Source organism: Cebus imitator, unplaced genomic scaffold (genome assembly GCF_001604975.1).
Source record: "Cebus imitator isolate Cc_AM_T3 unplaced genomic scaffold, Cebus_imitator-1.0 Scaffold48, whole genome shotgun sequence".
NCBI classification, from domain to species: domain Eukaryota; kingdom Metazoa; phylum Chordata; class Mammalia; order Primates; family Cebidae; genus Cebus; species Cebus imitator.
The window spans coordinates 8,632,773-8,659,324 of NW_016107363.1; the positions used below are offsets into that span (position 1 = coordinate 8,632,773).

Sequence of the window (26,552 nt, forward strand, 5' to 3'; positions counted from 1 at the left end):
AAGAATATATAAATTAATATGGCTGTGTTCCAATAAAACTTTATTTACAAAAGCAGGCAAAAGACCAGATTTGGCCCCTAGACCATAGTTTGTCATCCCCTGCTTCAGTTGTGTACCTAAGGGTAAAATTTCTGGGTGAGGATATGCATGGTTAGTTCTTGCATGGTTGCATTTGTTTACTTGCAGCAGCTGTGTTAGGAGTTCTTATTGATCTACATTTTTGTCAGTACTTGCTATTGTTATTTATTTTTGCTGCTGCCATTATTATAGTGCATGTGTGTGTGTATGTGTGTATGTGCTTGGCTAAGAGAGTGGGGTATAAAATGCTTTCTAATTTTGGGGTCCACATGGCTCATGTGGTTTTCTGATTACTAACAAGATTGAACATCTTTTCATATGTTTATGGGCTGATTGCATTTTCTCTTCTGTGAAATTCCTGCTCATTTATTTAGTACCTTTTTCTATTAACTGTTGATATATTTTTTCTATTGATTTGTAGGAATTCTATGTGTATTCTTGATAATTTTTTTTGTCATTTTAACATATTACAAACATCATCTCTCAACTGTGGATTGTTTTTTCATTTTCTTTATAGTGTCTTTTCTTGAACAGAAATTCCTAATTTTAACATTGTCAAATTTACTACTCTTCTTTTTATGGCTACATTTTTTGTGCCCTTTTAATAAGGAAACAACTTTCTAATTTTTAGTGATTTATAGATTCTTTTCGGTTTTCCAAGTAGGAAACCACATAATACAATTGATGATATTAGAACTTTTCTTCTTTTCAATTATTATTTTTTCTCCTTATTTTCTGGTTTTACTGTCCTAACTTAAGCCTCCAGGAGAATACTGATGCAACATTCTACAAGTGGTGCTGATAATGGCGCAATTTTATGCCTCATTTTAAGGAGAATGCTTCTAATATTTACTGTTAAGAATGATACTGTCAGTTTGCAGCAGAGATACTCTGTAAGTTAAAAATTCTCTTTATTCCTAGTTTGTAGTGAGTTTTAGAAAACACTAAGACTTTATATCTTGAGCTGATTGTAATTATTTTTATTCTTTACTCTGTTAATGTTATTTGCAGAATGCATTGACTAATGCTGAACTATCCTCTAATTCCCATAAGAAACACATCTTGGACATGATGTATTACCTTTTTAATATACTCCTGTATTCCATTTGCTAATAACACTCATTGTCTTAAGTGTGAAGTTTGGCCTAGAAGTTACCTTTCCTGTATAGATCATGCCTAGCTTTGGTGTAAAGATGATCAAGTCTCACAGAATGAATTGGGGGGACAGTTTCGTCTTTCCATTTATCTGAAAGTTTTTGTAAATTGGAATCATCTGGGCTTTCTTTGCAGGAAAAGTTTTAAAATTGTGACTCAATTTAATAGATACAGAACTCTTCAGGATTTCTGTTTCTTCTGGAGTCAGATTATGTAAGATATGACTAGTAGTTTGTCCATTTTCTTCACATTTCAAAATTTATTGGCCCAAACTTAACAGTATTTTCATATCATCTTTTAAATATTTTCTGTGTGTATTCATTTCTAAAGAGGTTTGTTTTATTAGTCATTTCAAAGAGTCAACATTTTGCTTTGTGGATTATCTCCATTGTGTCTTTGTTCACTAGTTCTCTCTTTTCTCATACCCTATCTATTATATTTCACTTTAAATACTGTATTTTTCATTGCTGTACATTTTTATACTTTTTCAGATCTGGTTGATAATTTTGGAGAGCTACTTTTCCATGCTGATTCTTCAATTCTATATTTCTTCTAAAACATTTATTTATTTTCTTAAACATTTCAAAAACACCTTTTATTCTGCATACGGCCATCACTCAAGGGAGTTTCCTTGTGTCCGTGGTAATTTTTTATTGTAAGCTTGTATTTCATTAATCTGAATTTTTTGGACTCCTGAGAGCTTTTGTTCTCTGCCTCATCACCTCCCCCAGTCCTTGCCCACCCACCCCTGCTGCCTTGCCCCCATACAAGGATTTGCATTTGCATATGTATGGCGCCAGGGGGCACTAACCTACTTAGGACCACTTTAACTCCCTCTGCCAATGTGGGCTTGCTGGGAGAATCTCAGTTCCCTGGCTTCAGTGAACCCCAGTTCACTCTCTCAAGCTCAGTGCATGGATTGACATTTGCTCCTTATAGGAAGAGGAAGAGAGACCAGAGAGTGCTCTCTCCTCCAACCCCTCCCTTGGAGATTTCCCATACTTCCTTGTAAGCTCAGCTGTGCTTTGAAAAGTATATTTGCTTGTATCTAGCTGTAGTGTAGAAGAGGGCCTATCAGAAAATGCGGTCTCCAGGAAGCCTAGAAACAGAAGTCATTATGACCTCCTTCATTGTCCTGGGATGGTACCCCATAGCTGCATTTTTAAAACTGGGAATAAATTGAACACACCAAGCTATTTATCTCCCCTTCCATTTGCCTATTTTTAATGCACAGATTAGTCTTCTAAAACTTTTTCCCTTTTGTTAACTGGAGATGGGGCTAGTCTTTACTATCTGGGGGAGACTTTAAAGTATGCTACTAAGTTTGAAAAAGGCTAAATAGGATTGAGGTAAAGGCCAAGTATCAGGATAAATGGGATATATTCTATTTGTGCTCCTAGCAAAGTGACTGCAGAGAGCAGCCTGGATTCCCATCGTCACAGTTGATTTACCTGCTCCAGGGTATCTTTCCAGTGGCAGACAATGGAGAATGGATTTTGCCTTTTGAGTTTTGAATCTTTGCAGACAACTAGAGAATGATCCCAGAAACAGGGTGGCGAGTAAAAAACTTTCTAAGCCCTCATTCATCCACAGACTCACTTTGCTTTTGAAGAGAATTAGCTGTTTTGCCATAAGTGCTAAGCTGTGCTGTAAGTGCTAAGTTGACAGCAGTTTCACTGGGACGCAGGCAAGATATTGAATTACCTGGTAATGTCCTTTCCTAATGCAAGTGGGCATCGGAAGGTCTCTCTCCTGATATGCAGTGGAATGGAAGCCACAGAAAGAATGACTGAAGCTTTCAGAAGTTGAGACTGCAGTGATGACTAGCAGATTCCAGAGGTAACCCTAGAATGCAGCCATGCAAATTCTGGTTTGTAGGCACTTGCTGTAGGTAACAAGATGAAATGAATGCTCCAGTGGAGTTTGGGTGGCTGTCTTAAAAGAAATGTGTTTTCATAGTTGGGAAAGGGTAGACGGTTTGGCTTGTAGGAACAGAATAATCTGGAGGAGGAAATTGAAAACTGTAGTTCTTCTTACCTTTGACTCATAGAGAAGGTGTTGTGGCTTTGCTGGAGTATTCACTTGTATTGTATTCTGGTCCTTTAGAGCTAGTTTTTATTGAGTATGTCTTCTAATCTCTACACAGTTTAATTCTGAAGACTTAGAAAGGAAGTCTTAAATAAATTGTCCTTGGGGAATTCCATGTGATTTAACTACTGGATAGGACCCAGTGACATGGAAGTGAAGTGACTTGGGTTATCTTTCATCATCCTTGTCAGAGACACCATGGCCGTTTCTTATGTTGTCAAAGTGTAGAGCTACCCGCTTTTGGTCTACTCTTAGGGTTATTGAAATACATACCAGGATGGAGTCCAGGATCCCAGAAACATAGATTCTGGCTTTGTCAGTGTGTTTCTGCTCTTGGGCCTGTCATTTAATCTGTGTGGATACAGTTTTCTTGTTTATAAAATGAGGTTAACAAGCCAATTTTAAAGGTTTCTTTGAGTTCCAAATGTTCCTATTCTGTGACAGCAGGTGGTTTATGTCTTTCAGAATATTTTTTTGTTGTTGCTATTGTCATTGCAGCATATCCTAAGCCTATCCTGATTGATGTCTTAATCTGCATGTGGTACTTTCTAGAGCTTTATATGTATTAACTCATTTAATTGTCATTTAATCCTCATTAAATGACTTATCATCATTATATTTAATGATTCCAAGGTAGTAGGAATTAATACTCTCCTCCTTATACAAATGAGAAAACTGAGGCACAGAAAGGCCATCAATTTCTATGGATTATTGCTCTTACTGTATTTTATAATTGAAATTGTCTATTTTAAATATGTAACTAGAGATGAAAATCTGGTAAATGATTTTTTTTTTTTTTTTTTAAGAGATGGAGTCTCCCTATGTTGCCTAGGCTGGTCTTGAACTCCTGGGCTCAAGTGATCCTCCTGCCTCAGCCTCCCGAGTAGCTGGGACTATAGGCATATGCCACTGTGCCCAGCTTGGTAAATGATTTTTGAAACTTGATTGAGTTGAATGGCTAAAAAGTAGAACAATGAGAAAGAAGAGAGTGGGAGGGGTAGAGAGGAGGGGAGTGGAAGGATGGATAAGATTACTTCATATCCCCTCCCTGTCTTCAAGTATATAAAGCAGAAGGATGATCAAGGATCTATAAGTTATGTATTTTCCTGAAAAATTGCTTTTGTAGGAACAAGATTCCTATATGATTTTGAATATCTTAAAATTAAAAGAAAATGAAAACTAAATATAAACATGGATTAGAGAAAATTTTGAACACTAAATTTTATGCTGATTATGAGACTGCTTTGTCATGTTGAAGTCATTTAGTAACTAATAATGTGACTACCTGAAATATAGACTTTGCTTCTTAATAAATGTACAGCCTGCAAGCATTCATCATAACCAGGCTGTTCCTCGTTAGGATGGCTAATTCTTTCTTTTTAAATAGATATGGGGTCTCGCTACATTGCCCAGGTTGGTCTTGAGCTCCTGGCCTCAAGCGATCCTCCCATCTTGATCTCCCAAAGTGCTGGGATTACAGGTGTGATCCACCAAGCCTAGCCAACATGGCTAATTCTTATTTTTGAGAATGTCTGTATCTGATATAAACGCCTGCCTGTCTGCTTTTACTACCTCTTGCCACCCCATTCTTTTTTCCAGCTATCTTAAAGTATTTGTGCCAATTCAGATGCCAATGATGTCATGGTTTGAACATGGGCATTGGGCTCAAAGTGTCTGGATGAACACCTGTGGCTGTACCACTTACCTAGCTGGGTGACTGTGAGCAGGTTACTTAAATGCTTTGTGTCCCCATTTTCTTATGCATTAAGTGGAAATCATAACCGTTGCTACCTTTTAGGGTAGTTCTGAGGATTAAAACACCTTAGGACCATGCATGGCATTTGGTATTATAAATAATATATAGATTTTTGCTTTTACTGTTTCTTAATAGATCTGGCCTGTCTTTACCTCTTGGCTTTTACAGCTTCTCTTCTCTTTTCATCATTCTTCACAAGGTTGCCCTCATTTACCTTCAAATAAGACACATTTCTGCTTGTTTTGAGATGTTTCCCTACATGCCGCTAGCCTGGGTTCCCTCCTCTCTGCACTTCTAGCTACCTGGCTACGATTTCTGTTGTAACCCTTATGACATAGTGTTACTATTGGTTTACTTGTCCACATGGACTGTGAATGTGGACTATTTTTTTCTTTTCTTTTTTCTGTATTTCAAGAGTATGAGGGAGATACTCAATAACTGTATATTAAATGGATAAATGGAGCAATTGTCCCTCCATTTCTCTCTCCTCCCTTTCTTCTTTCCTGCTTTTCTTCCTTCTTATTTTCCTTCATTTCTATTATCCTTCCTCCTTCTCGTTGCTCTCAAACCTGGCACTTGCCACCTTATCTTCATTATTGCTCACAGGAACCCTATGGTAGGCATTATGATGATCCCCATTGCGTAGATGTGTGGACAAAGGATCAGGGCAATAGGCAATGTATTCATTCAAAGGAGCAGCTCCCTCACAGAGATGTCCTTCCAATGTTGCTGTTTCTGCTCAAAGCATTTGGCAGTTTTTGGAATTCCCTTCTGGCTGGTTTATGAATTGTAAGAAAACCAATCTTATTTTTGGTCACTCTCAGAAAAGATCATTTCCTTTCTGATCATCCCAATTCATGATGTTTGACTCCAGATAAACTGGGGTCATCTCAAAAATCCAAGCCACCTTCAAAGGACAAAGATTTGCCATGATCAAGAATATTTAAATGACAGCTGGACACAGTGGCTCACAACTATAATCCCAGCACTTTGGGAGGCTGAGGAAGGTGGATCACTTGAGCTCAGGAGTTCGAGACCTGCCTGGGCAGCATGGTGATACCTCATCTCTACAAAAAATACAAAAATAGCTGAGTGTGATGGTGTGCACCTGTAGTCCCAGCTACTTGGGAGGCTGAGGTGGGAGAATCACTTGAACCCAGGAAGTGGAGGTTACAGTGAGCTGAGATCATGCCACTGCATTCTAGCCTGGGGGACAGAGTGAGATCCTATCTCAAAAAAAATATATGTATGTATATGTATATATACATATATATAAAATGACTCAAAGACAGTTGCCAAAGCACTCTTTCAAAAGCATTGTCCGCAGTCGCATCCCTGGGCTGAAGGCTATAGATACTCCTGTGGACTCTGTTCTAATGTGGCTTAAGGATAGCAGGCTGGTGGAGGAAAGTTAGATTACTTTATAGTCCCGCCTCATGTTTTTTTGTGACAACTTTGTTGATATATAATTTATGTACCATACAATTCACTCATTTACAGTGTGAAATTCATTGGTTTTAGTATAGTCACAAAGTGGTGCAACAGACACCCCTATCTAACTTGAGAATATTTTATCATCTCAGAAGATACCCCACACCCTTTGGAGTCCCCCAGTTCTCTCCACACCCCCCAGCAATCTACAATTTATTTTCCATCTATGAATATGTGTATTCTGGATATTCCATCAGTGGAATCATAAAATATGTAGTCTTTTGTGACTGGTTTCTTTCTCATGGCATAATGTTTTCAGGGTTATCCATGTTGTCCTGTATGTCAGCACTTCATTCCTTTTTATAGCTGAATAATATTCCATTAAATTGATATACTAGATTTTATTTACCCATTCATCATTTGATTGACAAATAGATTGTTAACACTTTTTGACTAAAATGAATGTTGCTGCTATGAATATTTATGTATGAGTCAACTGATAAATGGATACATAAAATATGATATATTCATTCAATGGAATATTACTCAGCCATAAAAAGGAATGAAGTACAGATACATACTACCACATGGATAAACCTTGGAAATATGCTAAGTGAAAGAAACCACTTATTGAGTGATATCATTGATATGAAAGGTCCAGAATAGGCATAAAGACAGAAAGTAAATTAGTGGTTACCAGGGCCTGAGGATAGGGAGGGAGATGGGAAGTGACTGCTAAAGGGCATGGCATATCTTTTTGAGGTAATGTTCAAAAATTTATTGTGTGGATGGTTGCACAACTTTGTATGTTGCACTTTACAGAGGAGCATTGTATTAAAAATTTGTAATCTCCATCATAAGTACGTATCAGTTTCTTTCTCTGCATTCAATACCCTGTGAAGCACTGTAGTATACAGATGAGGAAGAGAGTATGTGTTCCCTATGCTCTAAGAATTTATCAGTGGACATTCATAATTGGGAATGTGAACTGGATACCCAGAAAAAAATATAATCGAGATAGTGCATCACCTAGTGCTAGTTTCTGGGTGTAGGCCACACTCAGAAAGATCTCAATACCTCTGAGTGTCAGCTATAGGAATTCAGAAAGATTTCAAAATATTGACTGCTCCAATATTCATATAACTTAGGTATAGTATGACCCATGCTTTATAATACTGTGAGTTCCCTGTGGGAGGAGCTATGTCTTATGTGCCTCTTGATTCCTGTGCTTAGCATTGTGTTCATTCTACAAGCAGGATCACATGTTTGGCGAATAAATAACTGCTGTCTTGGAAGCCTCTTGGCTTGTCCATAGGGATAGAAATGACTTAAGGCTTGTGGCTGCCTCCTCTGACCAGGCTGGGGGTTTGTCCTATGGGGAAAGGTATTGCTGAATTTGCCAACTCTGTTCAAGCACGGGTGCCTTTTCTCTCATCTGATAACTGTTTTCTTTCTCTGGTGCTTTCACTCTGACTTTGCTTAAAATGGTGACCCAAAATAACAGGTGCTTCCCTCTCTGGTAATATGTTCAAGACTTTGGGTTTCTGGGTCAGTGAGATTTAGGAAAACAAAAGTGAAATAAACTCACATTTGGTCTTTCTTTTTTTTCATGTCTATCGAATGTCAATGCTATAAATTCTGTGTGGCTTATGGGTCTTTGCTGTAATTAGAATTTTTTTTTCTTTTTTTTTCTTCTTTCTTCTGTGAAGGTACTTTATGTTGATTAAGTTCTTTATGTTAAATATCCTTTGCTTGCACTGAACTTTTCTTTGTGTTGATTTTTTGCTTCATTTTGTTTTCATTTCCCATGCTGTTCAGTTACTGGATGCCAGAAGAACCAAGGTTTGTCCACTCTTTGCAGCTTGTTTGTTCTGCTCTGCACAGCCTCACCTCCTTGTGTGTTTGAGTGTGTTTGTCTGTGCCTGCATTTATTCCCTTTTGCTTGCAGATGCAGTAATCCTGTTTATTAAACCTGTTCACAGCTTTATTTGTAAAAAATAAAGTCCTTGTTTGTGTCTACTTGTAGTGGATGCTATTATTTTCATTTTTAAATCAACACACATTGATCATGGAAAATAATGGATAGTACAATAAAGAATACCTTAGGAAACAAGGAATACTGAGTCTGGAGCGTTCTGGGCATAAAAAAGGTGTGTTTGTGAAAGTTTCCCTCTAACCTTTTCCACTTCCTAAATTAAAACGCTGTAGATGTATAATTTCCCTGTGATTGACACTAATCTATTGTTTCTGTGTCTGTGTGCATTTCTCTTCTCCCAAGACATTCAGAACGCATCACTGAATTAATCCACCCCTCTCCATGTGCTGTCCCATGCTTCTGAAGTCACCGTGAAGGAATTCATGGCTGGCCCTCCGGACTTCATGACTAACATTCCATCTTCATAGTGTGGTAGCAGCAAATGGCACTTGACATTTTCATTGACTTTTTTTTCCTTCTGTCTCCTCTCCCACTCCATCTTTCTCATTGCAGCACCTACAGTTGACAATCCAGGCCCTTCAAGATGAGCTGCGAACCCAGAGAGACCTCAACCACCTCCTTCAGCAAGAGAGTGGCAACCGAGGAGCAGAGCACTTCACCATTGAGCTGACTGAGGAGAACTTCAGGAGGCTCCAAGCCGAACATGACAGGCAGGCTAAGGAGCTGTTCCTTTTGAGAAAGACATTAGAGGAAATGGAGCTGAGAATTGAAACACAGAAACAAACCCTCAATGCCCGAGATGAGTCGATTAAAAAACTTCTTGAGATGTTGCAAAGTAAAGGCTTGCCGTCCAAAAGCCTGGAGGATGACAATGAGCGAACGCGGCGGATGGCAGAGGCTGAGTCTCAGGTCAGCCACTTGGAAGTGATTTTAGACCAGAAAGAGAAGGAAAACATACATCTTAGGGAGGTAAGCTCATTCACTGTATTTTCCCAAAGCCTTAATTTATAAGTGAAAACATGTTATCAAGTTATTTTCACAGGTTGGAAGATATCTACATCCTTAAAAATATTCACTTTGTCATCTGCTTTATGACCTTTCTGCCAGCTTAAGACCATTAAACAGGAATTTTGTATTAGTCTTTGCTCACTGCACATACATTCCATTATTATTCAACCCGTATCCAGGATCCAAGCATATGCAGGACATATCAACTCTAAGGTGGTTTACAATTGCTTTCCCACAGGTGGCTGTGGTTTCATAGTCTTTTAGGTATGGTACTAAGTTTAGTTGTTTATCAAATATCACCTCTCTAAAGGAAAAAATAGATATGATTAGCAACACAATGCTCTAAATATTTTTATTACTGAATTAGGGATGGGATTTGCAGAAACTAAAGCATATGGGTGTTTCTGGGAAAGAATGATAAAATGCACAGACCAATTTTGAATGTTTAGGGTTAAGATAATTTTTGTCTGCATTTACATTCATCCAGGACAGAATATTACAGGTTTTCTGAGTATGTGTTTTGCCTTTAAATTAAATCATTTGAAGTCCTTCAGAGGCAGTCTGTCTGGCCTTTTACCACCATTCAATGTTGGGATGCTCATGTATCTGAAAATATGTGGTTGGGTAGAGCTTAGAAAAAATGTGGATGACTGTCAAGGTTTGAAATTTTTATAGTAGTTCCTTGCCACTGCAGTGGATATGGACCTTAAAAGTATCATGCAGGCAAAACTGCTGCAGGGAAACATGGATCACAGAGAAAACAGCAAGCAATAAAATGACATTATATATGTTTTCAAACTATTCTATAGTGATAAACAAAAATTCCAGAAGATATTTGCTTCTAGATCAAACTAGATTTCTTGGCATTATACCTGTTCAGATGGCAGTGCTTCTTGTCAGTCATTTGTTTCGTTGGTCAGAAGACATTGCTTCCGTCTTGGGATTTGAGAAAATGTAGATGATCCCAAGAATTTGCTCCGATGTAGATTATATTTGCCTAGAACATATGAGCAAACTTTTGTGTCTGCAAATTTAATGTCCTCTACACTTATTCTTCCTTGTTTTGTTTTAATGAAATTTTAGCAACATGCTTGGGAAACCACGCATGCTTTATGAAACATGGCTTGGTTTCATATTGAAATGCTTAAAGAGATGTTTGGTTGGGCCTGGTCTTCCCATCCATCTTCCAAGAGGGTGAATGTGGTAAGCAGAATTCCAAGATGGCCTCCAGTGATCCCTACTGCTTGGAATTCACACCCTTATGTAATCCTCTTTCTTTGAGTATTGGTTGATCCTCATAACTTCCTCCTAAATGGTGGGTTATGGCAAAAGTAATGGAATATCATGTTGCTTCCTTGATTAGGTTACATAAGACTGTGACTTCCATCTTCCTAGCAGACTTTATTGCTTCTTAGCTTGCATGCTTTGATGTAGCAAGCTGCCATGTGGAGAGGCCCATGTGGTAAGGAACTGAGGGTGGCCTCCAGCCAACACCCAGTAAAGAACAGAGGTACTTATTTCAACAACCACAAAGAATGGAAAACTGGTAACAACCATCTAGTGAGCTTGGAAGTGGATACTTCCCCAGTCGAAACTTCAGATGAGATAACAGGTCCTGGGCTGATGTGTTGATTGCAGGCTGTGAGAGACTGTGAAGCAGAGGACCCACTTAAGCTGTGCCTGGATTCCTGACCCACAGAAACTGTGAGATAATAAATGTGTACTGTTTTAAGCTGCTGAATTTTGAAGTAATTTGTTACACAGCAATAGATAACAAATACAGTAGAGCAGAAAGTAATTTTCTCCATGTCTTATTCATAGACCTCTTATGTAGTTTACAGAAGAGAAGCAGTAATTACTGGCATGTTGTTACTTGCATGTAGATTAACTGTGGATTTTGAACTTTTTGTGTGTAATCTCAAAACTGCAGTTGATAGAAGATCACTGTAGTTGGAAAAAGTGACTCTTTTATTTTGATGCTAAGGGGCAGCAAGGCTGTGATGTCAGAGAAATCTCCATCTGCAGCACCATTTCTCCCTCCTTGTTGGGATTTTGTGGTCAGGGTGAAGTCATTCTTCTGCAGTTAGATTCTGCTTGTTGATAGCACTTACTAGATGGTGCCTTATTTGGCTGCCTCCATTTAAATGAATTTTAACACAATTACTCTTAGGTTTTCTGAGATTGGCTGGTCCTCACAATGGTCTGGTATGGATATAGATCATGTTTAGATCCTTAAACACCAGTTTGAAAGCACAAAGAGGGGGACACAGAAAGCGCATCCCAATACATTCAACTAGTTTCCTTCAACATCAGACCAAAGTGAGTAGGTAGCCCTTATTTTAGCTCATCAAGAAGGGCAGAATTTGGAAAATATATCTGTACATAAAAAAACCATGTTAAATTTGAACTCAGCAAACAAGTCTTGAAGTTATGAAAGGATCATTCCCAAGAGAAGGGTTGTACTGCTTTGTGAGAGCCATTTGTTAAATTCTTAGGAATCTCATGATCCTGATGTTAAAACACAGATAGCCTGAAATTGGTCATATTTGGTATATTTACACCATGGAAATTGGAAGATGCTACTCTTAGGGCCTACCTTCCCCATTCCCTTGCCTATTCCTGAAAGCCTAGCACACCTCTGAATGAATGTTGTGAAATGTTTACTTCTAATACAGCAAGAAAATGCACTGTGGAATCAGAATATTACTTATTGGGAGAATTATGATTATGCATGTATTAACTACTCATCGTTCCTCAAAAATTTTCAAAATGGTATTTGTATGCATCAGCTTGTGTGTCAGGCATCATGAAGAGTGCTTTACATTGATTGATATTGAGTCACCTCATCCATCCATCCATCCATCCATCCATTCCTTTGTTGGATGAATACTTATTGAAGATCTGTTTTGGGATATGGCAATAATTAATAAAATTTACCTTCATGGTGCTTACATTCTATTGGAGTAAAATAGATAACAATTTTATGGCTAAATAGAGGCATGTCATGAAGAAAAGAAGAGAGTGAAGCACTAGTGATCTGGGTGGGGCTAATTTTATATTGGGTTGTCAGGGAACCAGCCATGTGAGGATCTCAGAAGACTATTCCGCTCAGATGGAAAGGCCCATGGCCTAGAAGGTAGGTGCTATTACTTTGCCCATCTTACCTGGGGGAACTAAGGGACAAACCCAATGTTACACTGCTAACATGGTGAAGCTGGTATTTGAATCAGGCTGACTCTGGAATCTCAGCTCTTAAACTATTTTACTATGCTCCATTTCTTTTCTTTTCTTTTCTTTTCTTTTTTTGAGATGGGGTCTCACTCTGTCACCCAGGTTGGAGTACAGTGGTGCAGTCTTGGCTTACTGCAACCTCTACTTCCCAGGTTCAAGTGATCCTCCCACCTCAGCCTCCTGAATAACTGGTACTACAGGCATGTGTCACCATGCCCAGCTATTTTTTTTTTTGTATTTTTGATAAAGATGGGGCTGCACCATGTTGCCCAGGCTAGTTTTCTGAGCTCAAGCGATCTGCCCACCTCAGCCTCCCAAAGTGCTGGGATTGCAGGTCTGAGCCACCACTCCTGGCCTATATCCCTATTCTAAAAGAAATCTTTCCCAAATTGTGCTTGGTAGAATAGACATTTTGTGGGCTGTTGATATGTGTTATGAGAGAAAAAGGGATGCAGTGCCAAGTGAACTTGGGGAAATGAGGGATTCCACAGAGTCTCAGTCTCAGTCTTTAATATGCAAATGTACATTAGTCATTTCTAAGAAGGGGACCAGAGAAGGCAGAGCTTCTCAAAAGTACATGATTTGCTTTTCTCTTGTTGCACTGGTGCTCTTTGTAAGACATTTTTGAAAAATGCTATACTAGAAAATAAAAAAGTACTTTTAATTAATGACCTACAAAATATGTAATAATAGACAAATGGTTGTTTCCCATTGCCAAATAACTGGTTATTTCCTTCATTAGTTATTTTGTAAGGCAAAGTTTATTGCAGGCTATTTCCACATTCTCTGCTGAGTTTTAGAATGTACTTCTTTGTCAGGGTATTTTTTTTTTTTTTTTTTTAGTAGAAAAATGTGTCTGACCACTTTTGTTATTAAACCAGTAAGAATAACTTAGCTTGAATAAAGAAGTTGCCTGACCTCTGTTAATATAGATGAATCTAAAACAGGATTTAAAATGTACTTGAGGTTTTAAGTTCAGTGTGTTCCTGATTTCATTTTCATTATGCACAGTTTGAGTAGGTGGGGGCTAGGCAGCGTGCGGCTGGGGAATGGAGTTCTAGTGGTTTTATGATTCATTCTCAGGCAGAGGTGGTGGACCTCACATAAACCCCATTTTGTTCAGCTTATTGTTTTAGGAGATTTGGAGTTGGCAGGAGTTGCATATGGAGTGGGTTGGGTTGCGTTAGTGTCTTATTGTCTTTTGGTGGTCTGGAAAGGGCTGAGTGTGAAACCACTTCTTTGTCTGGCAGGGAACCCCAACAAAAAGGTTATGATCTCAACTTATTTGGAAGACCAAAACCATTGCCCAGGAACTACAACTGATATGCTAATGTGAGCTGCAAGGTTGGCCAAAAATCAGCATTACTCACTAGCATTGTATGATGTATTTGGATACAGGTTGATTTGATAAGGCATTGTTTGATGTGATCATAGTTTACCTTGTTCTCTAGCTTTTTCTGCAAAGAACATACTGTTCCGTGTAGAAGTTTTAGTGATCAAGTATCTGAAAGAAACACTACTAATCTCATTAAAGAAAAGGAAATGGATTAATAAACCAGGATCCTCTTATATTTACTCTGCTTACTATTTTCTTGACTGGTCCTTAGGAGAGGGTTAGGGGTCTTTGGACTTATCTCGCTGTAAGATCTTGATTGGAAGGGATATCTGTTCTGCTGCTAATCTATTGATCTCTTATGTTAATCCCTTTGGGCAACTTGCCTTTCTTTGGTAGCAGGGCCAGAGGAGCACCCAAGTCCTTGGGTGCCACAGTTGCTAATAACCCAGGACAAGCAAAACTGCCAGGAGACCTGGGCCTCCTCTGTGCTGGGGGTGGACAGACAGGAGAAAGAGGTAACATGACTTCTTGACCTCCTGGTTTATTTATCCAGGTTGACCCCAGGACAGTGGGATTTCCACCAAGGCAAAAGGTATTGCCTAGAATTTCTTAGGCTGTCAGACCTTTACTGATGGCTCAAGCTTGCCCTGTATAATCTTTGCCTAAACTTCTAAATGCCATTCCAGTCCCCCTTCTCAAAACCGTATGGCTTCCTTAACACCTGCTTGTCTCTAGTTCTGCTGACCCAAGCCATGATTTTGCTGATGCAGGCATTTCTAATTCTGACTCTACACATTCAATACATTCTATTTCTACCTACCAAGCTAATTACAGAAACTATTCTCAAACATATAAATATGTTTTATATGCACAATCTTTTACAAGGGCTGTTTCCTATACATATTACATAACTTAATAATTGCTCCCTATTTTAATACAGTAAGTTTCTTACCTGATCAGTACATTCCATCAGTATTCCCAGACCTCAGATATTGCCAGTAGATGCTCAATAAATATTGTAATGAGTAAAAAATTGATTTAAAATACATAGAGAATTATTCTGTGGTTTATTTTGTCAATATCAGAAAAGTTCATAATGGTTGGTATGAGCTCCATTTAAAGAAAAAATGTTTTCTGCATCATTGCTCTGTGTTTGGAGTGGAGGAGAAACTTTGAGGGTAGCTTTAACTGGTAGTCTTGTTTCATTTTTTTCCACAATGTGTTGGACATCATTGAACATCCATATGGAGGATGCTGTGGGAGTATCAGTGGCAATCTTGTGGTCTTGTTCAGAGATTCAGGTGAGCAATAAAAGGAACAGTTCACAATTATCAAGTCTTGTTCTGTGCTAAGTAAATACTGTTGTTATCATGTGTATTACACAGATAGGGAAACAGAGGCACAGTGAGGTAAGTAATTGCCTCCAGTCACACACCACAAAAGCTGCAATGAAGATTGGAAACTGGGTAGTGTGACTCTAGAGTCTGTACCTGTCCCCACTGCATGCTACTGCTTGTTGGGGTGGTACACTGAGAGGCCTCGAATGGCACCCAAATGCTGTGCAGTTTAGAGGCAGGAGAGCTGACAACTGGCTTCATCCACGGTAGAGCCGCTCTTCAAGGCGGGAATAATTTTAGTACATTGGGTTGGTGGGAAAGCACAATTGGAGAAGAAATGACTGAGTCAAGTCACAGAGATGAGAACTGCGGAGGGTTTGAGGCACAGTGAGTTCGGGGCTGTTGAAACTCTACCATTCAGTTGGGGGAGGAAATAATGCTGAGCAAATGGTTTGGGATCAGATCACTGAGGGCTCTGAGGATCAGACACAGGGAAGTGGCTTTACTCTGTAGGCTGTGGGGAGCCTTTGAAGGCATTTGGCCTGGAGAGTGATGTGACCAGAGAAGATGGTCAGTTGATAATGGATTAGATGGGAAGAGAACTAAAGCATGGAGAGAAGTCAGAAGGATACTGTGGTTGTTCAGGTTACCAAGAGTGGGAATCTGGGTGGTGACTATGGAAGTTGAAGGGAATGGTTGTCTCCATCTGCAGGCAGGACATTGACAACTTAAGAACTGAGTGCTGTGAGCTTTGAGGAGGAAGAGACAGCTGCTGTAGACCTGTGGGTGGGCAGATGGTGCAGCAGTGGGCAGGCAAGGGTTGTCAGCAGGAGGAGCTGGTGTTGAGGGAAGACTTAGAATGTACTGAGTTTGATGAAATCCTGGTGGAGCTGTGCAGCCAAGGTTGGGAATGTGGGCAAAGAAATGGTTGTGACATTCTGCCCAAGTACACAAGGCATTTCTGACTATTGCTCAGTTTTATTTATTTTTTTCACACACATCTGATCGTTTGTAACCACAATGCCCCAAGGTCGGGAGCATTCTAAAACATGCTGTTTCATTTACTCCTACTAGTATTTAACGACTAGAACTGAATGTTTCTCCTTTGTGCCTCTTTCCCGAGTAAGCATCTGATTTTGAATATGGTATCTCTTTTGAGATTATGTGGAATGTTCATTGACTGATGCTAGTTTGAGACAGATTCCCTTTGTTTTCACTGAATTCCATTTTCTCCGAGTACTCCATGCGGGATGGTTGTCAATGAAACATCTTTCCAGAAAAGTGCTCTCTCTGTAATCTGACAGTGCATCCAAGAGTAGGCTGTCATAATTTTTACCCTCACATTCTGATGACATAGAAAATAGATTCGTTTCTGTTTAGTGTCATTTGCCTTATCTTTAAATTTTCATACATTCTTTAAAGTTTGAATGCTGCATGCTAAATACCCCATTTTCATTTCAATGAGTATCATAGTTTGCTTTTTATAGTAACAGAGACTGGTGGAGCCCCAGGAAGACATTAGACAGAAGACATTTTGAAACCTGCTGAGAAAAGAAAGTGACAGGGTTGGGGGTGTGGGGAGGTACCAGGGAGGAGTGAGAATAGCAGGAGGTTATGCTGGGAGACGCTCTGATTACTTTCTCTTCACCCTCATCCTCCAGCTTTACCTTAGGTGTGATGGTGCCCTGAAAAACATTCTTTGGGTAACTGACATGATCATCATCATCATCATCATCATCATTTGTTAAAACAGTGCCCTACAAATAAAATCTCAGCAGTGAGAAAGGACCCCAAGCACAGGTACTGTGAGTACATTAGCATGTTTCATAAGCTACAGCAATGGGAAGTTGAGACAGGCTCAGCTGTACCAAGGCCCTACCTGTTTTGAGTGGAAGCATTAATACTTTACATGTGGAGGAGGCTTGGTAGTTTATAAAACACATTCCATTTTAATGATTTCCTCAGATACTTCTGGCAACCCTTAGAGGACATGGAGGCTCAGAGAAATTAAGCAGTGATGACATGTAACATTTGCTGGACACTCACTAAGGGCAGCTTGTGACAGACACTTCATGAGGAGTGCCATTTAATTCTTCCAACAATATTCTGAACAGAACAATGGTTTCTCGCCTCTCAGGTTGGGAAGTTGAGGCCTAGAGAGGTGATGTGACTGGTCTAGGTTCTCAGAGCACATAGCGATGGATGGATCTGGCATTCAAAGTTGGGCCTGCTGATTGAAGTACCTTGTACCTAACTACTACTTGATGCTGCCAGGGATTTCAGTGTAATCCAGAGTAGAACACAGACTAGGATTCTGGTCTTCTGACTTCTTGATCAAGGTTATTTTCTCTGTAAATGTGGAAAAGGAAAAAATGCAAAAGGCTCTGATTTATTTTCATACCATTTCTTATCAGGGCCTGTTGAATTGGTGAATATAAGTCTGTGAGGTCATAGAGCAGTGGAAAGATTAAACAGTGCTATGTAGAAGGCAACATCAGGGCTAGGTCTTCCCATTCCATTTTTGGCTCATGAAAATGAAAGCACCTGGCCCTCCATAAATGCTTCACAAGTAGGTGGATTTTTGTGAGCAGAGAATAAGGACAAATGGGGGGCACTTAGAATCAGACCTTTCCCATTTCATCAAAGTTAGCTTTATTTTACAATTTTTTTTAAAATTCATTCTTTTTTCTTTATTTTTAATTGCATTTTAGGTTTTGGGGTACATGTGAAGAACATGCAAGACTGTTGCATAGGTACACACATGGCAGTGTGATTTGTTGCCTTCCTCCCCATCACCTAGATCTGGCATTTCTCCCCATGCTATCTCTCCCCAACTCCCCACTCCTGCTGTCCCTCCCCTATTTTCCCCCAACAGACCCCAGTATGTCATGCTCCCCTCCCTGTGTCCATGTGTTCTCATTGTTCAACACCCACCTATGAGTGAGAACATGTGGTGTTTGATTTTCTGTTCTTGTGTCAGTTTGCTGAGAATGATGGTTTCCAGGTTCATCCATGTCCCTACAAAGGACACAAACTCATCGTATTTTATGGCTGCATAATGTTCCATGGTGTATATGTGCCACATTTTCCCTGTTCAGTCTATCATTGATGGACATTTGGGTTGGTTCCAGGTCTTTGCTATTGTAAACAGTGCTGCAATGAACATTCATGTGCATGTGTCCTTATAGTAGAATGATTTATAATCCTTTGGATATATACCCAGTAATGGGATTGCTGGGTCAAATGGAATTTCTATTTCTAGGTCCTTGAGGAATCACCACACTGTCTTCCACAACGGTTGAACTAATTTACACTTCCACCAACAGTGTAAAATAATTCCTATTTCTCTACATCCTCTCCAGCATCGGCTGTCTCCAGATTTTTTAATGATCGCCATTCTAACTAGAGTGAGATGGTATCTCAATGTAGTTTTGATTTGCATTTCTCTAATGACCAGTGATGATGAGCATTTTTTCATGTTTGTTGGCCTCATGTATGTCTTCTTTTGTAAAGTGTCTGTTCATATCCTTTGCCCACTTTTGAATGGGCTTGTTTGTTTTTTTCTTGTAAATCTGTTTTAGTTCTTTGTAGATTCTTAATATCAGCCCTTTGTCAGATGGGTAGATTGCAAAAATTTTTTCCACTCTGTTGGTTGCCGATTCACCGTAATAACTGTTTCTTTTGCTGTGCAGAAGCTGTGGAGTTTGATCAGGTCCCATTTGTCTATTTTGGCTTTTGTTGCCAATGCTTTTGGTGTTTTGGTCATGAAGTCCTCGCCTACGCGTTCTTATCTCACTGCCAAAAAGAAATGCCTTGTCTCCCAAAACCAACTTTACTTTCTATCTAGTTTTTGTTGAGTATTTGGGGTTTCTTTCTGTGTCAATTGTGAGACACAGAAATTGTATTTATAATTCCTAAGATGTGCATTTTCTTGCCCTTCTAATTTGAAAAGCAAAATCTGCTTTCCCATCTACCTTGGCTTGGATGTGAAAGGGCTACTTTCTTTGGGTTTCCAGTTTGGCATGTAGGATGACGGGTCTCTTCAGTGTTTTGGATAGAGCATTAAAAAGGCAATGTGAACTGCTAATGGGTGATTCTTAGGAGTGGCTATGGTTACAGCAGCTGTTACACATAAGAATGAATTAAATTCTCACAAAAGGAAAAATATAATTCCGTGTAAGTAGTTTGTAGAAAAAAGAGAAAGGTGAGTGAGACTTCAAGAGTAAAAATTACAAAGACTTGCTACGCTTTTAGATCGAGAGTTGGCGAAGTATAGACTATGGGCCAAATGTGGCCCACGGCATTTTTTATTATTGTTATTTTTAATGGCCTGGGAGCTAAGAATGTTTTTAAACCTTTTTAAATGATTACATTTGAAAGGATTACAAAAGTACATATATAATATCCTCTATTTTGCCTCTTGGTCCACAAAGCCTAAAATATTTGCTACCTGGCCCTTTAAGTGTGCTGACCCCTGAATTAGATAATAAGTAACTAACTTTTTGAATTAAGAATAAGTAAGTAGCTGTTTAAATCAAGATATTTGGTAAAAGCCTGTCAGCAATTAGTTATATTTAGAGGATCAAATCTTAACTACTTTCACATATAGCTTTTGAAGTTTGTTTTCTTGTTCACATAGGGCTTTTGAGGTTTGTTTGTTTGTTTTAAATCAGAAAACATTATTTTTTCTGCCATTTATGCCCATTTTTCTTTTACAGTTATTAGATCTGTGGTTTTGGTCTCTAGATTCTTAACACATTGGGTATTGTCAGTTATCACGAAAAGTCTGTACCTCTTTTAGGAGTGGTGTGTGTTGCGAAGGAACCCTTGCAGATTCCAAAGAGACTGTGAGTGGAGACTTCTCTAAGAATCACCAGAGAAGTGGAGATTACTATTCAAACTCCAAAAGAATTAGGACTTCTTTACTTAATAAAAACACAGGCTTCCTCCTATTCCTCCTCCTCCTCCTGTTTTTAAATACCTGTGTTTGTTGACACTTTTTAGACCTACACAATTAGTGCTTTAAAAAATGTGGCTGGTTTGACGGAACTGACCTGAAAAAGAAACTGTGTATATATGCAGGTTGTGTTAAAAAATATTGACATGTGGTAGTTGTTAGTGTGCCCTGGACTTGCCAGGTTTCCCCATGGACAGAGGTCTTACTCAGCTAAGCCAGGATTTGGTCAGGAGAACAGTCAGTTCCCTTATCACTCTCTGCCCTTCTTCCTGCCCTTAGGGCATCACATCTCTCCCACATCTGTTTGAGCTGGGTTGCCAGGCATTTGAGCATTTTTAGTGTTGGGGGAAGACTGCCTGTTACTAGGATGTTGCAGACCTGGCATAGACCAGGGATTTTCAATCTCAGCAAGGTTGACAATTGGGCAAGGTGATTGTTGTGGGGGCTGTACTGTGCGTTGCAGGATGTCGAGCAGTGGGCCTCTGCTTACTAGATGTGATTAGCACTTACGTCCTTCCCCAGATTGTGCCAGCAGCAACAAAAAAGTCTCCAGACATTGCAAAATAGCCCCCTAGGGGGCAAAATCACCCTGGTGGTGAACTGCTGGTATAGAGTGACCCATCCTTCTGCTGGCTGGCCTGGGGCTGTGGCAAGGACTGTAACTCCTAGCCCCACCTGTTTGAAACATGGTTTTATTGAGGAAGGGCAGCCCAGATCAGGAGACTTCTTCACCCAGAGTCTGACTGCAGGGGATTTAACTAGGAAGCAGATGTGCTGGGGGGAGGTGGGGATGGGAGCTTGAGCCTAAAAGGAAACAGAAGTTTGTGTGTGTGTGTGTGTGTGTGTGTGTGTGTGTGAGAGAGAGAGAGAGAGAGAGAGAGAGAGAGAGAGAGAGAAATAGAGACAGAGATTGAGACAGAGAGACAGATGGAGGGAGAAATTGAGAGGGAGAAATTGAGAGAGAAGCTGCCTTCAACTTTCCCCCTCTCCCTCACTCTTTCCATCTCAGAAACTGTAGGGCTGGAAATGAGTCCTGCAAAAGAAATCTAAAGGAGTCGTTGGGGGTGGTATTTTGTCTGATATACCACATGGGAAGATTGGGACTTTGTGAAAATAAAAGACATTTGATTCTCAGGAGTATTTATGGAGGTAATAATTATGGATCTGAGAAGACACATAAACCTTACATTTTGACTACTGGACTCTCACTATTAATTGGAAGTTTTATTTTGCAGTAAAAGTTGTCGTTCCTGCTTTCCCCTAAATGGCCTTTGTGTCTCCCTTTCTGTTTTTTAAATAAACATTTCTCTACATGAACTGCCTCCTCCTCCTCCCCCTGCTGCCAGCACCACCAAACTTCAGAATAATTTTGGAGCGCAGTGGTTTTATCATGTGGAAATGTAGCGCAGATGTTCAGAATTACCTTTTCTTCCCCCCTTTAAAACATTGTGACCACACATGCTTTGCTCTAAGTGCTATTAAGTATTTTTATTATTGCTATTAAAAAAATCTTGCCTCAGGCAGAGTCCCACTACAGCTCAAGTCAAGGCAAATATTAAAATAGCAGCAAATATTTACCCATAACACATTAAAAATCTGCACTCATGTTTGGCTTTATTTTTTGACCCACTTGACCAAATCCTCCGTCTAGTTTTATCCTATCTTCCTGACTCTAAAACTTTAAGTTCGGACTGTACGATTTTGTTCACCTACCACGCTCACCCCAAAATTTCTCTAAACTTGAGTTTTTTCTTTACCCTGCATATGTCTTTTAACTTAGCCTGATCATAGAATGAATTTTGATGGGAGGACTTCAACTGCCAGTTTGTGCATGTTTTAAAAAGTTATTAGTGAAGCAAAGTTCTTTTCTTGCAGAGAATCTTGCAGATTCGTGGCAGGGGTTCTGAGTTCTTAAGAGTACCACATACTGGGGCCAGTGGTCATTTACCAAAGAAATGCTTATCACCATTTAACACATCTTGCCCTCAGAAACCTATTTAGGGAGATTAGCTGCCACTCTAAGCTTAACTTTTAGATTTATTAGTGCTGCTTTCTCTTTGTATCTCTTGTCCAGCCTTAAAAATATTTCTCCAAAGAGTTCCTTAAAAAAACCAACAACTTCTTTTATGATTTAATTACTTGAATCTGGAATTAAAAGCTCCCTCACTACCTATGTGCACTTTTTAGTGTGTTAGAAATTAATCCTGGTTTAGACAAATAATCTTCTTTAAAACACTACTTTTTTTCATCCATATCCAAATAGGAATGCATTGCAAGGTGATTCACTTTTAAAGTGTGGAGGAGGCCTTTGCCATTCTGACAGAGTCCACACAGAAAAGAAGAGGCAAACTCTGATTGTGCCTTAGACAGTTGAGATGACTCTTTTTATTTTTTTTTTTAGAGATGGGATCTTACTATGTTGCCCAGGCTGATCTTGAACTCCTTGGCTCAAGTGATCCTCCTGCCTCGGCCTCCCCAGGTGCTGGGATTACAGGTGTGAGCCATCATGTCTGGCTGAGAAATGATTCTTAATATAGGTATTCCACTGTACCTTCATGATACACGTGTTTCTGTCAGTGGTCACCATTGCAATGCTTTCATGATGCATGTCAAGGTTTAGATCAAGCTTTAGCTGTTTTAAAAGACAGAATGGTACACAATGGCTAAATCCTTGCCAATTGCACACTGAAATCCTGAGATGCCTTAAAACCTGCCAGGCGCAAATCTCAATGGGTATTGTTAGGATGTCTCTTAAGCAACTTCTACAGGCAAAGCAATCATGACAATTTAGTGGACATTTGAGGATATTTGTGCTGAGCGTGGGGACTTCTGAGACATGATGACACAGGGTTTTCCAGAAGACAGGAAACCTTTGACTCCTTATCTTTTCTTCTTTTTCTAGGCTGTAGTTGTCTTTGCAGGTGGGTCTCCTTGCTTTGTTGCCGTACAGATACAAACGTGTATTGCATAGGGGACTTACAGAGAATGGTCCAAAATGGCTGCATTTCCTGAAATCACAGCAGCCTCCTAAGGAATCTGTGTGGCACTGGAACATCTGAGGGTTGTTGGGCTTATCATGGAATAGAGGTCATGGAACCTCATCTTGGGAGGTCCTAGAGGGATGATGTTAATAGCATAAAGCAGCAGCAGCAGCACAGTTACATGGAAGATCTTCTAGCTGCAGGCATGGAGCTCAGTGCTGTACCAACTTCGTCCTCAGAACAACTCTATGAGATGTAGGTGCTGACATTGTCCTGTTACCTAATCAGGGCAGTTGAGTAACTTGACTGAGACCTCACAGGGGACTTGACCTCAGAAATGAGAACCAGCATACCATCTACTGTTTTGTAGAAAGTCAAAATAACTTCTAGTCATTTCTTCCCACCCAGTTCCTTTCCTTCTTTCTGGTTTGTTTTCTTTGAAACTTTCCTTTTCTATTTGGGCTTCTCATCTGGTTTCCATTATGACCTCATTTAAAATCTTATTCTTTCTCTTAATATGTTGGTTTCCCTCTCTTAATCGTTTTCTTCCCATTGTATTTTTATCTGCATTGTTTTATGAGGTTAATTACCTTTGTTGTCATATTTCTAATAGCTGTTCTGCACTTTTGCAAGAGACCTGGGAATGCTAGTGAAATTTACAGGAGATTTCCAGTCTAATAGAATTTTAATCAGCAGTTTTCTCTGCCTCCTACAAAATCTTTGCATTCACCTGCTTGGGTTTACTCTTTGGTCTCAAGTGACATGACCTATGCAAAGCACTTTGTACAGGCTTGGCTCAGCAAATATCATTTATGTTTCCTTGAGGAAAAATAAGGAGGAGATAATCAAGAGTTGCCTTCATGTCAGTTGGTTTCCTTGTAAAGAAAGTCCATGCACCCTTTGCAAATCACTGACTCCTCTCCTCGGGATCAAACATTGCCTGGTGGCATTTTACATGTCACTTGCTGGGGTACTGGTGTTTGTTCTGAGATGTGGCAAACCTTGTATTTATCATCCTACTTTCATTCTGTAATTGCTTTAGAATGTTATGGAGACAATTATATTGTATGGGAAATATCTGATTCACAGGGCTTGAATAAGTAAACTTAAATGTAATACATGCTAAGTGCCCATAAAGCTTGTCACTTAGTAGGTGCTCAATAAATATTAGTCTACATATAATATATATGTCTATATCTAATCTGTCTCCTCTCAAGACTGTGCATTCCCTGAGGGTAGGAATCACATCGTACTCATCTTTAGTATCACCAGCACCTTGAACACTGTTCTTTATCATTATTGATACATATCCTGTCAAAATTGTGCACAACTTGTAAGCAGAGATAATGTCCTCTATATCTTTAATGTCCTATAGCAAATGAAGTGTTTGATATAGTTAGAAAATGACTGGGGAAAGAATTAGAAGTTGTTACAGCTTTTTGGATGATATAAGAACTTCTTATGATTTCTCAAGATATTCTTAATGGGTTGTGTATAAGAAGTGCTTACTTAGCTCCCCTTTATTGAGTACTTACTTTGTGCTGGGTACTCAACTAAGTACCCAACACTCATTTTAAATTTAATCCCATTCAGGATTTATTCTCTTTTTAAAGATAAGGAAACTGAGGCACAGAGAAGTTATAACTTCCTCAGGTTAGCATAGCTACCATGCTATTAGAATATAAATATTGTTCTTTCCCTTACTCAGTCTTGCCTGCAGAAAATAATTACTCCTCATAGTATATATCATAACTGTAGTAATAGTAACAGTAATACTCCTGCAGCTAACCTTTTCATTAAAATGTGATAACCCAGTAGACCTAGTTAAGTATATACCGAGTGACAACTTTGTGGAAAACTCCATCCCAAGCTTGGACCTCTCTCTTGAGCACCAGCACCATACATGTAACCATCTAGTGGACTTCTTGTGGGTTGCAGAAACATTAAAATTAGCCTGTCTGTAATGGAAGTTGTCTTCTTCCCAACTGTGCTCTTCCTGTGTCCTTGTATTGCTGTCACCACCATGTGCCTCCCAACCCAAGCCAGACACTGGGAACCATCATCACTTTCTCTTTCTTTATCACTGCCGATATTAGTCTTTTTTTGCTGCAGTAAAAGATACCACAAACTTTGTGGTTTTAGACAATACAAATACATGATTATTGTACAGTCCTGGGGGTCAGAAGTGTAAAATCAGTTTCACTGGGCTAAGATCAGGTGTTGGCAGGCCTGCATTCCTTCTGGAAGCTCTCAGGGGGAAATCATTCCTAGCTTCTAAAGGCCAGCTGCGCTCCTTGGCTCGTGGCCCCCTCTTCCATCTGCCAGCCAACATTGAAACATTTTGAAATTTCTCTATGACCCTTGCTTCTGTGGTCATATTCCCTGCCCCCTGACTTTGACTGTCTTGCCTCCCTCTTATAAAAACCCTTATGATTCCATTGGGCCCACCCAGCTAATACAATATAATCTTCTCATTTTAAAAACTTTAACTCAATCACATCTGCAAAGTTCTTCTGCCGTGTAAAGTAACATATACACAGAATTTGGAAATTAGGAGGTGGACATCTTTGGGGGGTCCATTACTCAGCTTACCATACCCTCTGTATCCAATATATCATTAAGCCCCATTTATTCTGTCTCTCTACACACTTTTGAGTTTGCCTGTGTTCTTTCATTTCCATTACTCTTACCTTTGGCCTGGTCCTCTTAACTAGTCTCTCAGCTTTGTACCTTTTGTAGTTCATTCTTTCTCTGCCACACATGACGGCTTATACATGTAATCCCAGCAGTTGGGGAGGCCAAGGCAGGAGGATCACTTGAGCCCAGGAGTTCAAGATTAGCCTGGGCAATATAGTAAGACCCTGTTTTCTAAAAAAATGAAGAGTCATTTCTGCTATCTGAGGCATAATCAGAGTTTGCCTCTTCTTCTAAGGCATATCAGGATCATCTCAGAAAAATGTATGTCTGTCCTTTCAGAACCCTGCATTGCCCGAAGGATAAAGTACAAACTCTTAAGCCTGGCTCACAGGGCCCCTGCCTGCCTTTTTCCACCTCATCACCTACTCATCCTTTCTCCCTTGCCTCTCCCAGTCAGCTCAAACTCTGGCTTTGCTGACAGCCAACCTCTGGGCTCTGTGCCTGGGTTTGTGCGGCTTCCCCATTGCTGGAGCTCCCTTCCTCCTCCATCCTCACTTGACCAATGCTTACTTGTCCTACAATATTCAGCCCAGGTGTTTTACCTTCTCCAGGTGTCCTCAC

At 39.6% G+C, this 26,552-nt stretch overlaps 1 protein-coding gene across 1 annotated transcript in view; it reads left to right on the forward strand.

The window, feature by feature from the left end:
* ERC2 (ELKS/RAB6-interacting/CAST family member 2) overlaps positions 1-26,552 on the forward strand; it is a gene marked incomplete at its 3' end in the record, with an annotated part of 493,154 nt that overhangs the window by 162,329 nt on the left and 304,273 nt on the right. Inside the window, exons 3-4 of the mRNA XM_037738120.1 lie at positions 8,327-8,350; positions 8,997-9,413. Of these exons, the coding sequence (XP_037594048.1) occupies positions 8,327-8,350; positions 8,997-9,413 (441 nt within the window). The remainder of the gene's footprint in view (positions 1-8,326; positions 8,351-8,996; positions 9,414-26,552) is intronic.